The sequence below is a fragment of the Amblyomma maculatum genome, chromosome 4, assembly GCF_055883805.1.
Source record: "Amblyomma maculatum isolate TAMU_Amacu chromosome 4, ASM5588380v1, whole genome shotgun sequence".
NCBI classification, from domain to species: domain Eukaryota; kingdom Metazoa; phylum Arthropoda; class Arachnida; order Ixodida; family Ixodidae; genus Amblyomma; species Amblyomma maculatum.
The window spans coordinates 18,477,658-18,491,648 of NC_139347.1; the positions used below are offsets into that span (position 1 = coordinate 18,477,658).

At 42.5% G+C, this 13,991-nt stretch overlaps 1 protein-coding gene across 2 annotated transcripts in view; it reads left to right on the forward strand.

Annotated features, from left to right (window-relative positions):
* The window catches only part of Pss (phosphatidylserine synthase 1 homolog l(3)77CDf), a 33,478-nt gene that overhangs the window by 5,815 nt on the left and 13,672 nt on the right, over positions 1–13,991 (forward strand). For both annotated transcript variants that reach the window (XM_084600832.1, XM_084600831.1), the window contains exons 3-9: positions 873–917; positions 3,228–3,349; positions 5,986–6,144; positions 7,760–7,911; positions 11,064–11,123; positions 13,476–13,557; positions 13,784–13,896. In XM_084600832.1, coding sequence (XP_084456958.1) covers positions 873–917; positions 3,228–3,349; positions 5,986–6,144; positions 7,760–7,911; positions 11,064–11,123; positions 13,476–13,557; positions 13,784–13,896 — 733 coding nt within the window. The remainder of the gene's footprint in view (positions 1–872; positions 918–3,227; positions 3,350–5,985; positions 6,145–7,759; positions 7,912–11,063; positions 11,124–13,475; positions 13,558–13,783; positions 13,897–13,991) is intronic.

Below are 13,991 nucleotides of genomic sequence, written 5' to 3' on the forward strand. Positions count from 1 at the left end.
TGATTGGTCGTTGACAAAAATTTTTTAATATGCACTGACATTGTACTGTGCACAGGCACCTTGCATCTCCATCGAAAAACAAGGTGCCTGATAAAAAATTTTGCTGGTGGTCTTACGCACACATCTTAGTGGACAGAAATGTGTTGGCGGGGCACTTTCTGGGGAAATTGTAAAGGCACCGGGACGAATCCGATCGGTGCAGTCATTAGGTGTGTGGATCAAACAAAAAAAGCTACAAGAACAGTTACCATTATGCAGTGACAGTACATTAACATTAAGTCTTCTCCTTGCTTTTAGTTTCTTCTCTTGTACTCTAAGTCCAAAAGCTTATCTTTAAAGATGGAAGGGGAGATTCCTGTCTCTCCATTTGACCATTTGCCAAATATGGTAGGCAGTCTATGTACACAATACAATGCTAGACACCAGTCTTTCCTTCATTATGAGGCTTCTAATGTTAATATAAAATTCACATTTTCATATTGTGACTGTTCAGAGGGGGTAATTAACCATCTCGTTCTTATCACGTATGTTATGTGGGAAAGCCCACTTTCACAGTTTCACCTAAGATGAAAATTCAAACGATTGGGCCACGTGATAAACAAACATTGAAGAAAGTACAGAGGATACCATTGCAGACGTTTTCTGACACGTCAAAATCCATCTCTGAATAATTTGCAGGAGTATAGTGGTTTTGTTTTATAAAAGTCGCCATGGTATTGATTGCTTCCGAATGTTCAGTTTTTAAATATTCATAAACTCGAATGTCATCTTTTCTAATTGATCATGAACCGAATAACAAACATGCTCAATTTGTATTTGAAAAGTGCAGTTGCTGGAATAATTGATCTTCCTTTTGGTGCTCTGTCTTGCAGGCCCCTTTACGCGACCGCATCCAGCTGTGTGGAGGATAGTTTTTGGTGAGCTGCCTTGTTATTTCTTGCCTTTGTCTCCTGTGATATCTGTTAGAGCCTGCCAGAATATAGTTAATTCACATTTTATTTTATTTTACTATCAATGGGGGGGGGGGGGGGGTTGAGTGAGTAGCACTCCTGAAAAAAACGTATGAGCTTAGAGCTTGATGGCTTTTTAGACAGGAGGTACATTCTTTGTTTAGCAGTTTGTTTCATGTATGCAAACACAATTAATTATTTTTTCTGTGCTGTTATGCAGTTTCTGAGCATGGGCGCGGGTGCCTGCTTGTAAAGAGGTTAAGGTTTGACTTTTGCATTGTATAGGCTTCTGCTGTCTCTGGCTACAGGGATGTTGTGGGGTAGAGGGGTAACCGCGCAGAGCTTGAAGCAGTGCCTTCATCATACAAAAAAGCATCCACCTGCCTTGCACATGCTTCTTTGACACCTTCTATTAGGAGCAGTAGCCATCAGTTTCAGTCACATTACGAATTTAGCTGTCAAATATTTTAAGCCATGTACTGGCTAACTCAGAGACAAGAATGAAGGTGCAGTTTCTGCTGTGTTTTGATGCTGGTTTGAGTGTACAAAGCTCATTGTACTGTTATCACAGTCATTGTACTGTCATTGTTACAATTAAAATCACTAATTTAATCACACTTAAAACAAATGTATACTTTTCGCTGTTCCTTCCATGAAAGCTTTATGCAGCTGCAAAGGGAGCAGTAGCAATAGAAATAACGTGTTAGAGGAGTCCTGAATCACTCATTGAAGAAGAAGAAAAATATGTCATGGCATGAGGACGTACAGACATCGGGCCTGTCATGTGTGCAAATAGTCCTGCATCCGAGAGGGTAGAAAGCCTATGATATAATTAGCATGTAGATGAAAAGCGTCTTGAGGCTTATTTGTAGGGCAAGGTCACAAATTTTTTTCTTACTTTCTTTTTTTATTTTCAAGTTGTAAAAGGTTTGCTAACATGGATTTGTTAGCATTGAGTGCGTGCTCCTCGTAGATAGCATTAATTGAATTGATGTCTCAAGAAGGGTTAAGTGAGGTTATGTGAGGCACACAAAGACTGCAGTGTATTCAATACTTTACTTCTTTAATTTGCACCAAGCCTTATTTCAGCTTGCACCAAGAGACAAAATGAAAGTGAGGGAGCAAACAGCCAGTATATTGTAGCTTTTGTATTCCTCATAGGGCCTCAACTGTACTCTTTCGCACCATTGGCTGCTAAAACTGAAACCAAAACTACATTGGAGAAGAAATTCAGTTGTAAAGTAATTTACCGGTGTTGCAAATATGCACATTATGACGCACGTTTACTAACATCTTGCACACCGTTTGGAAAGTGGAAAAAAAAAGAAAGACTAAGGGGACACTGAAACTCTGCCGTTAAAGGTGTGACACGACATTGTTAATGGCTCTCATCTGCAGGTCCGCTTGCGTAGCTTCGTTTGGGCACGTGCACTTTGCTAATTACATAGATCTATACCCCCTTCGCCAAAAGAAGCTTTGGCAATATGTGCCTCTGTTACCTCACATATGTTCATTAGCATGCAATCTTAAGGTGCCACATTATGTAGAAGACCACCTGACCTAGATTAATGTCCCAGTTTAATTGAGCTGCACGAAGGTGCCTGCTGGGGCATGTCTGACCGAGGGTTCCTGGAGGGTTTGATCCCCACCTCACCCTCACATCTCAAAAGGGCTACCCGAGTTGGCTGCATCTTAATATTAACTTAAGAAGAATAATAAGACAAAAAATATTTTCTTTGAAATAATTTGGGTGTTAACTATTGGCAGAAACAAAAAAGGTGATGACTTTTGCCTACACACAGTAGTACACAAACCGTGACGTGATGTGACCAAATGTCTGGCTATGCCGCCTGCCAGCTACCAGCTGCCAGAGGCAGGCTCATGATATTTTCACTCACAACTTCGACGCTGACAGCGCCAGGTTCCACCTGATGAGGCGATTAAAAATAAAGCGGATTGAACCGGGTGCTCATGATGTGTACATCAAGAGGCAAGCTTTTGGCAGTGACATTTCCAGAGCAAAGCCTTGTCACTGTCAAGTCATTTTTTACCACGCTAGTTTTTGAGCTTGATCTTGCTTGCTTTTCTTTTTTTTTTTTTTTTTTTTATTCAGCAGTTTGAGGCCTATGCTGCATTCTTCATTGATTTGTATTTCTTTGTGGCTATTGTAGATTTACTTGCATAGCACTAGTGTGAGGCTAAGTTAAGTTAAGAGGTCAAATGCATAGTGTGCCGCTGTTAACTCTCTTATGTGTGTGCAACTTGTGACTTTTGCAGGCCTGAGTGTACTCTACCTAATGGGTCTGCTGTTCCTACTCTTTCAAAACTATACCACGATCAAAAGTGTAATGTACTGGTTCTACCCAAAACTGCGGAACTTCTCAATAGACCTGGAAAAGGTGAGGTATCTTGGAATCCTTCCTTCCTTCCTTTTGTCCTCTGCCTCTTAGATGTTCGGATACTGCAAAGGGAGGAGTGGTGCTCAGCTGTAAATTCCACCTCATTCTCACTGTTGTATCACAGTAGGAGTAAATCGAAAGTACACCCTTCGACAAACGTTTATGGAAGGCAACTCTGGCCCAAAGTGCATCGCTTGATATTAAATGGCACATTGTATAAATTACAGATCTCATATGCCCGGGTTGTATAATCTGTCCCAAGATGCATGAAAAGACTACGATGAAATTCTACCAATGCTATTTGACTGCAGGTGTAAATAAAGAAAGGAATAAATGAAGATAAAATATTTTAATAAGCATTTTGGAAAGGGCATTTTCTGATTTTGAAAACCTGCAGAGTTCTTCATCCTGAACTAGAATCTAAGCAACATTTTCTTTTTCTTCATGAACTTGTGTCGTTCATGTGACGAATATGGAATCTGACCCTCGGAAGCCATTGCTGGATTTCAGAAATTTTTGAAGTGACATAGCATAAGGAAGTAACAGAAAACAAGCAAACAAAAGCTTGGGCGGTGGTTTGGCAAGTTTAATTTTTAGGTGCCTCCATTTCAGTGTTGGTTTTGTGAGTGCCATGGTTATCGAGGAGAGGTGTTCTGTAAAATGTTGAAACATTCCCTTCACAAAGAGAATCCATCCACAGTAACTGTGGCCACATTTTTCATTTTTACTTTCTTGCAAAGGGGAGTTTCATGTAGTGAAGGGGCATGTAGACCATTGGACATATCATGCTGAATATTCTGGTTCTTGATCGATCACCAAAGCCAGAGCCAAGGCTAGGCATCGCTGGGCTGAGTCAGGATTTCGTAGGGAGACTTGCAGTTCCAAGTGGCAACACAATGACAGTCACAGAAATCATTATTTTATGGCATTTAGCATGTAATTATTCCCATTTGAGGAGTTGACATTTTGCTTAAAATGTATGTGGAACCAATAAATTTCATGTGCTGAAGGTCATTGACGAAAGTAAAAATTCGACTTTTGAGAAAATTAAGTTGCTTACTGTAGCTAGATGCTGTAATGTGCCAGTTGTCTTTTTTTTTTCAGCGACAGACATACGTTGATCTAAATGGTACGAAAATCATTCCCCAAAGCTTCATTTGTGAGAGTCATAGTTGACAGGCATGTGAAGAAATGTCATCATTATTAAAAGACTATAGACACCAAATTTTGGTAGCTTTTTTCTTCTTGTTAATGATGCTTAAGTCATTCCTGTATATCGATCCGCACGCAGTTTTTGCCTACAGCCGCTAAATAATTTATAATTGAATTTTCTTTTCTCACCAGTTCTGGTTTCGACAGCCGAGAGATGGCTGTGACATCACAATCATGTCTTGATTCACGGCATGAAAAAAACAGCGATATAATCACTCATTCTTCCCCTGTAGCGATTCCTGTTCTTGAGGTGGGCTAGCTTTATCATTGTAGCGAATTCAAATGATATAGCAATGATTATATCGCTGTATTTTCATCCCTTGCATGATCTAGACTTGACTGTGACATCACAGTCATTGCTTGGCTGTTGAAACCGAAATCGAAACAGGTGAGAAAAGAAATTGGATTATAAATTATACAGCAGTCGTAGGCGAATGTAACATGATGATCCGTGTACAATAATAAAAGAAGTACTTTGATTTGGGCTAGTTGGTTCATAGCTGATGTTAATTCTGAGGACGGCGCGAAAGCGACGAAGACAAAGAAGGATAGCGCCTATCCTGTTGTTTTCATGTTCCTTCTTTGTATTCGTCCCTTTCATGCCGTCCTCAGAATCATCAACAATAATGTCCTAGGCACCATTACAAGTGATAAAACACGAACTCAAAAATTAGGTGTCTACAGTCCTTTAAATTATTTGGTTTACGTTGTTGTAAGCATTGTTATGACGGGTAAGGTTCATTAGATAACTGAAATTCTGTTACAGTCAATTACATGATTGGCAAGCCAGGTTGTAAGGAAAGAAATGCCATCACTCAACACTGGTGATGATTGGCCTGCTTGTTTTGTGTGAATGTAGCCCTCACAGCAAGTATTTCTTTAGTCCTAACCATGCACTAACCTTTGAGGACAGAGACAGGCTGAGGGACTTGAAAGAAAATTACTGTTAAAATATCTAATGTTAGACTTGTGAAACTTTGTTTACTGTTTAGTGTGCCTGAAAGCAGTGTAGAGTATCTGAAGGTTAAGTGTGAAGTATACTGAATAAAATTTTTTTTATATTAAAAACTGTGAGGGACAATGAGAAATACAGAAATGACTGGGCCGGCAATGTACTTCTATGCCAGTCCTGTACTTTTTGCTGCCTGTGTTTCCTCTTTTGATCTGCTTTTAACTTCTGTGATGATTAATATCCACGGCTAGTCTACACCGAGATATTGTTGAATTTATGTTTATATGTAGTGCCTGTCTCATTTGGTTAATGTTGATGGTATTGACATACTACAGATGTGTTTTTCCCCCTAAGAAACTTAAGTTTTCGGTATTGCCCTATTAGCAGCTTCCTTTGAGAGAGGTGCAGGCCTGCTTTCAGCAGTCACGCAAGGTTTTTTATTGATGGGCTGTGGTCTCTGCCTTGTGCTCAGGAGTATGGAGTCAACTGCTCAGACATCCATCTGGAGAAGTTGTGGGCTCACATGGACGTGTTTGCCTTTGGCCACTTCTTTGGCTGGGCCATGAAGGCCATGTTAGTCCGTCACTATGGTATCTGCTGGGCGATCAGTGTCACCTGGGAAATAACTGAGGTAGGCTTGCCTGTTTTTCCTTTATTATATATCTTTTTTTTTATGTGAGAGCAAATCTAGAAAGAATTTAAGTGTACCATGCATCTGTGCGCAAGGAAGTTTTATGGTGCAACTTTCCTATTCAACCAACCAGCCTGTAACAACATAAGATGCCTAGCAGAAAAGTCTGCACTCATTCAGTTGTAAATGCATACTGCTGACTTATTAACTGCTTATTGTGTGCTAGTGTGTATTATTGCAGGCAATAGCATCCATGTTAAATATAGCTACTCACTGCAGTTTATTAGCTACTGTAGAATTTCCCATTTAAGTATGATTTAACTGGTTTGATGCCATTTTAGGCAGCTGCATTTTGATGGAGATGAAATGCAAAAGTTTGTGTATAATGAGGTTATAGTGTGCGAGTGAATGCAAAGTGGTTTGAAGTAGTGTGCCATTAGTGTGTGCCTCATAGCATAGGGTGTGAATCTACCATATTGAAGCTTCAATTTTGTGTCACTATTTTTCAGTGCTCTTAATTGTTCTTCACATGCGGTTGTTTATGGACACCTATTATGGGTTTCTCCATGTATTCATTCTTACTCTTGATTACTGGACTGCTCCAATAGTTATCTATAGTTTCTTTCTTTATCTGGAAACTAAACTCTGATTGTCTGTATTCCCTAGTTAATCTAGTGTTCATCTCAAGGTCTGGTGAAATAGGTAATATTTCTTTGGCCTCACTTTTAGGTGGCAAGAGCACTTAAATGCGAGCTTCAGGTCAACTGCGACCTGTCCCTAGAATCTAATTGCAGAATCAGGGGTAGTATTTTCTGGGCAAGTGGATGAGCTCGATTGGATCAATTCTTTGGATTTGAAAAAAAAAAAAAAATTTATCTCAAGTGACTATTGAAAAGAGTTGCTTTGATTTAGGTCATAGTTTCTTCTGTAATTTCCCAAAATTTTCTTTATGGAACAAGACTGAACATTTAATTTTTGCAATTTTGCAGCTTCAGTGCAAAGGTGTCAATTCTGTGGTGTCTGTTTTGCCTGCTCTAGCAGTTCGACCCACATGAGCTGACAGTTCTCGTTTTCGGTTGGACTTTTTCTTGTGAGATTGTTTCATTTTCAGGGTGCCTGTGGCTGACGTAATGAGTCTACTTCATTACAAGAGTTTATTTTTCCTGCTTTAAACACCTTCACTTTTAGTATTACTGAAATGTTTATGGCTCTTTAATGGAGGTGCAAAATAGCAAAAAAAAATGAAGTTTTAAAATATTTGAATTTTCTCATTTTGGCACATTGTGGCAGTTGTTCACGAACAGATATGGGACCTAAATCTATATTATTCTTCCATCATTCACTTGATCTTAAGACCTTTCTTTTTTTTTTTTAATATGACGTATTTAATTGCGATTGATGCATTGGCTGCCTAATGACAGTATTTCTGCCACACCCTATATATATATAAAAATCTGAAACTTTTTATGAGCCAAAGACATTTTATGAGGCACTTCATGATGCCTGAAACCTTGCATGAAACCTTTCATTCTAGCTCTTATTGGAGGTTGACTATTTTATACCCTGAAGGAGCAGGATGGAAATTTAGCGAAATTGTTCTGTTTCTTACCGACAGATGGCGTTTGCTCACTTGCTGCCCAACTTCAAGGAGTGCTGGTGGGACGCCATAGTACTGGATGTCCTCTTGTGCAATGGTTTGGGCATTTGGTTTGGCATGTGGATCTGTGAGAAACTCGAGATGCGCACCTACAAGTGGGAGAGCATCAAGTGAGTCTTCTGTTCATTCCTCCCTCCACTGTGTGCAGCAGCTGCCTCTGTGGGCTAAGTGGCTCCCACCCGTTGTGGACCCCATCCTGCTTTTCTTCTTAAAATGAACTGGCTTCGTGTTAGCTGCTTTTGCTTTTGGTTTGCGTGGCACGGTCCAAGTTATTGTGCACTGTAGCTTCTTACTGCTGTTTTACTATGGGAAGTGCAAGCCACACAGTTTCACCTGGAATTGGGGATTAATGTGAATGGCCGGTAGGATGGCAACCTTGTTGAGCACGGTTGCTGAATAGCTGCATGACAAAGTATGTGTCGCAAACACACATGTGGCAAAGTACTGCGTTAAAGGTTATGCTGTACTCGGTGACACCCTTTCTTGGCAAGGAAGAAAAGGCCGCAGCGGTGGAGCATCTATAACGGTTTCATTCTGCCAAATAGTTTGGCCGCCCTGCAGTGTGTTTGCTGCCTAGCATATTTTTAGCTTCAATCTGTCGCTGGTACAGTTGGCGCAATCTGTGGACTTCTTTGTAACAAGACATGCTTACCAAATTTATTGTAATCAAGAAGGCTATTTTTTTCTGTTAGAAAACATCAGAAGTTTGTAGTGGTCTTAGCAATATGCCTTATATCACAATTGCTGGCATTGTATTATGTTTAAAGAGAAAAACTAATAACTGCTAGCGGGAACTGCATTTCCACTGCATAGTAGGAGGTCGTGTTTCAGCTCCATAGCTCCTGCTTCATTGCCCGAAAAATGTTCTCGCCAAGTATAATATAGTCTTGCGACAGCATCAGGATTTTGTGATGTAGTACTAATTAAAATATTTAAAAGCAGCTTTTTTGTTGTTGAATGAATTGTCTTATATATTTGTAGAACCATAAAAAAGCAACATTTCACTGTGTCTACTGGGAGCTTATCCATCAGTTTCAGAAAACTGCCAGAATCTAAGGGGAACTATATTTTAATGTCTTCATGTATTGCAATGCCAAGCTTCAAAATTTTTATAGAGTGGTGCTTTGTTAGCAGGGCATTTTACCTTCTAACCATTATAAGGCTCTCAGCAGGTATAGTTAGGTTGCAGTACTTTTAGTGTCAGCTGTACCTGTTCCGTTCAAGGTGTACATCACAACCAGATAAAAACAATTGTTTTAAACATTTTGTGTGTGTGTGTGCGCGCGCGCGCGCGCGTGTGTGTGTGTGTGTGTGTGTGTGTGTGTGTGTGTGTGTGTGTGTGTGTGTGTGTGTGCATGCGTGTGTGTGTGTGTGTGATTTTTCTGTAAGCAATAAGATGCTGTCGCATTTTAAATGCACTGCAATGAAGATGGGCATGAAAGTGCATAAAAGGCGTGTTTTGTTGTACACCTTGTCTCAGTGGTTGGCACATCTTGCTGCTGATCCGATCGACGTGCGTTCGATTCAGCTTATGGTGGCTGCATTTCAGTAGAGGCAAAACGCAAGGCCCATATACTATGCACTGTCGGTGCACAGTAAAGAACCCCAGGTGGTTGAAGTTATCTGGAGCCCTTCACTATGGCATCCCTCTTAAGCCGATATTGCTTTGGGACATCAAACCCCAAAGTCAGTTTGCTAACTAAAGCCGCGTTCAGACTACGTGCGCAACGTACGTATCGTTCGTAAGGATCGTAAGCGTAAGCGCAAAAAACGTAACGTGTCTGTTCAGACTGCTGTCGTATTGAGCGTAAAATGCGCAACGTACGCAGCCAGCGTGGGCGTAAATGTCGGAGGACCCGCGACTTTTACGACTAGTACAGATACGTCTGTTACGCGCGACCAATGCGCACAGCCGTTTCGGTTTTCCCTTTCCGGTCACGGGGCTTCCGGTCCTCCCAGATTTCGCGCGCGAACCACTAGTAGGCGACATCATCCAACACTCCTACTCTGCTGCAGTGTCTCGGCTCGCCGTTGTTATTGGTGTTGTGTCGGTGATTGTGTCTGTGTCGGTGATTGTGTCTGTCCGCAGCTTGATCATGTGCAGTGCGGAATCTTCGCTCTGGAATTAGCAGCCTCTCATAAAAAAAGTTCGGCAGAGGCCGGCTCTCTACTACGAGTAGCTGAAATCGCACAGAGAGAAGTGCAAAACGATGCCTGGCTGCAAATTGCCAGTGCGCTGAGTCAAAGTAGTAAGTGGTTTATCAATCCGTTTTTTTCATGCGCGAACAAGCTCTCAACAAGCAGATGTTTCCTCTAGTTTAGAAAAGTGAGGTTATGGAGGCGGGGGATGCCCGCTTCATCCCCGTGCATTCTCGCAGCCCATCGGCTCCGTTGACAAGTGAGGAAACAGTTAGCCTGCAGCGAAAGGCCGATGCGGGGCGACGTTGCGGTCGGGCCGCAGAACGGAGCTGGTGCGGACTCGTCGAAGTTTGAAAGAAGCTCACCGTAAAAGAGAAAAAGAAAACAGCATTTTCTGAGGGGGGACGAGGTTCCGCGGACGTTTCCGTGTCTGCCGCGCGCCCCGGTTCATTGTTTGGAGTCAGTAGTACGGCCTTTGAGTCACCGCCCCGGCCCGTCTCCAAGATCGCTCCGGGGCACTGGTAAAATCGCAAGCAGGGATGCAGGCGGACCGTACGCCTGGTTTGGTGCGAGAGAGTGCGATCACGGGACACCGAGCAGGAGTGCGCGATACGTAGACAATGAGGACGGGCGCGTGAAGAAATGTGCGAAGGAGTGAGCGGTGCGTCAGCACGGTGAGCGGACGTTTGAAAACTGTGTGCGAACGTGCGTGTGTGAAACGAAGTGTATTTATAATCGAGTTGTTAATAGTTAATATACCCATTGTTCTTTTTCGTATTTTATTTGTGTGTCCAGTCTTTTCTTTCACATCTCATTTTGAGCTTGAAGAGCCCAGACCTCCGCTATCAGCCGCTTGCTAATCGGCGCCATGTTCAGAGCGCTGATTGGCCGGTCGTAAAGAGCGCATCTTACCGAACGGCCCGGTGTGAACATGCGCGGTCGCAAGCTACGTAAACGGGAGTTCCAGCCACTATGCGCACTGCGATAAATACGATACTTACGACGGATGCGCACGTAGTCTGAACGCGGCTTAAGTGAAATGAACTGGCACAGAAATCAACCTTCTGTGTCCCAAATTGTTCCAAAACTGATGTGGAGTCTTGCTTTCTTGTCTTGTCTGCAGGGACATCCAGACTACAACAGGAAAAATACAGAGGGCCCTACTCCAGTTCACACCAGCCAGGTTGGTTCCCAGTGTATTCAGCGGTGGAAGTGTTGTACTAGTTTGTCAACTGGCACCATTCAGTTGACCCTGCTACTGCAATTGCTGATGAAATTGGGCCAGACCTGCGCCAAAATTCTGTTCCAGCTACCAAGAGCTGCTGCAAATGTGAGGCGGCCTCTGCTACCAACTTATGTGCATGGGCACAACTCTGGTGATTTCTTCCAGTGTGCGATGAGAAAGATGACTGACAAAATCCAGTCCCACCTTGTTTCGCTTTCTAGCCCTTTAGCACCTACTTGTAGTACACTATGTGCCTGCATCTCATGCTTCTAGCTCGACGGTACTGCCAAGATTGTTCTAAATGAATTCAGCAGAAGTTAGGCTTACTCCCTTCCAATGGCCGTGTAAGCCTATGGCATTGGATGCTCACATATTCAGATGCTACAGGCCTCACACCGTGAGAGGAAATCACTTGCAGGTTTGACAGGCACAGCAAGAGGCCATGCTCATAACCTTTTTTCCACACTGCAGATTCGGGCACATATCTCTGATGCCCCTGATGTGTGCGCAACAACAGGCGTGATGATAATTGGGCAGTCCCATCTGCAAGAACACTTAACTCCTTAGTTTCAGTTTTGCTTCTCTGAGCTCCTTGCCGCCCTGCAGTGAGGGCAGATTGACCAGCCAGCATCAGATAGTTAGCTCAGTTGAGCGCCATTTCGAACGAAGTTTGTCACATCACTGTTGCTGTCTTCTCCATACTTTATTTTCCCCGCTGCTTCAGCTCTGCTTAGCCATTTTCTTCACTTCCGTTTCTTTGCTTCTTGTACCTAGGAGGCTATGGCCAAAACTCTACGATCATCGCATGTCGTTCTCTCTTTGTGTAGTGAAGCTAGACATCCATTGCCCAGCCTTTCACCAAATGAATTTGCTGTGATGCAGGCAGTTCTTTATAGCTTTCTTAATGTCATTAATGAGGGATATATACTCAAACGTTACAACAGCATAACACCGTCCCAAAATTAGAACTTTTGGATTGGTCAAACATTTTTTCAGTCCCTTGAAGGCGAAATGAATGCATTTTTGCTGTCAAGAGGCACGGTCACACTATAAATGATCTGTGCTCTATCATTAAACAGCAACTGTGGGGGTCATTCTCATGCTGTAGCATCAATAATTCAAACTAAGCAAAGTGCCTGCAGTCATCTTTGAATATTTAATGTGTCTGAGGTCCTGCTTTCTGTAACCTAGTTCCTTCATTTGGAGCATATTAGAGAGTGCCATCTTCACAACACTCGAGCACATAGTCATCTCGTGGGCTTTATATTGAGCTTTTAAAGGAAACACCCTAATTTAGTTACACTGAAGAAGACAACTGAAATGCCTTTTTTAATATCTTGAACAGTTTTTGCACAGAAGATTTTGTGCTAGTATGAACTGTACATAAGTTAGCTAATCTATTTTTGTTAAACAGTTAGCTTACTAGCCACATTTAGCTAATATGCCGGCTGCTTGTGCTGGGCCTGTGTGCAACTGCTGATTCTCCACACTGAGGGACATACTTCCGTGTTAGCCTTATTGGCTTTCGGGGATTTTATACCATGGTGGACACACAGCTATGTAGGGCAAATAAAAGTACAGGTGGCATTGATTTGGTCTCCGTTTCAACCTGGTGTGCAGCACTCTCTAGACAGTTTTGCCCAACCAAGTGTAGCTTTCAACTGCTGCTGAGCACACGATCGCTTTCGGCCATTCTGCGTCACTAACACATCTGCCACTTCATCACGTCACTTGATCTCATGACATTGCAGCATGATGCTGGCGAGCATGGATTTCTGCCTCTACAACGGCATGAAAGTAGGATGTGGGAGAGATGTCGCTGTTCTTTTTAACTTATTTTTGTGGTCGGTGAGCTAAGCTGCCAGCGTCTTGGATAAAGCTCTAACAGGGGTAAGGGTAGGTTGACAGTGACGAGCTTGTTAGCATTATTAAGCATGCCCCTATTATAGCTCCCCTTAGATTTTCTGTTACTTTTGGATGTTAAACCCATGTACACTAAGCATGATTTATAAATGCTTGCAAGTAAAGCCTGAGTGAATAGCTTGGAGTTGTCAATTATATTTCTTAGCTTGTGAGTGGCCGGAATAAGAGGCTTTGTTACTGACTGAGAGGTAGTGCTTTATTTTCTTCCATTTGTGCGACGTACTTGTGCAACATACGGTGCAAGCCCAGCTGATATGCTAGTGCGAGCAGAAGTTTGGGTATTCAGGGGACTGCACAAGTGGCACAGAGTTTTGTGTGTGCTGGAGTGGTCTGGCATCATCATGACTTTTCTCTTGAACATGGTTGTGCATTCTTAAAACTGTGCAGCTGGACACACGTGCGATGGATGGACCCAACATGTACCTACATGAGGTTCTTGGCCGTAACGGAGCTAGTCATTTTCTGGCAGGTGTGTAAATTTTCACTTTAGCAGTCTTGGTGTGCTCTTGCCATATGTTTGTCCTTATTTTTTTTTTTTTTTGAGCTTTAAATGATGCGGTGAACATTGTAAGTGTGGCTTCATGGTGTTAGTGCAAATGTCATTTTCTTTCCTGGCGTTTCATTGATGAGGGCTGGATTTCTGGCTGGTGCTTTTCTGTTATGCTGCTGATGTTTTAACTGTTGTCTCTCGACAGGTGACCGAATTGAACACTTTCTTCCTAAAGCACATTTTTGAGGTGCCCCCGGACCACCCTCTTAGCGTGGCCAGGCTGATGCTCATTGGCATCATTGTAGCACCTACGCTCAGGTAACGTATAATTTGTGTTCTTTTGGGCGTGTACCTCTGAAGGTGGTGTTTGCAGGCTTTGGGCAGGGAATTTTTTTACAAAGCTGGCACAAATC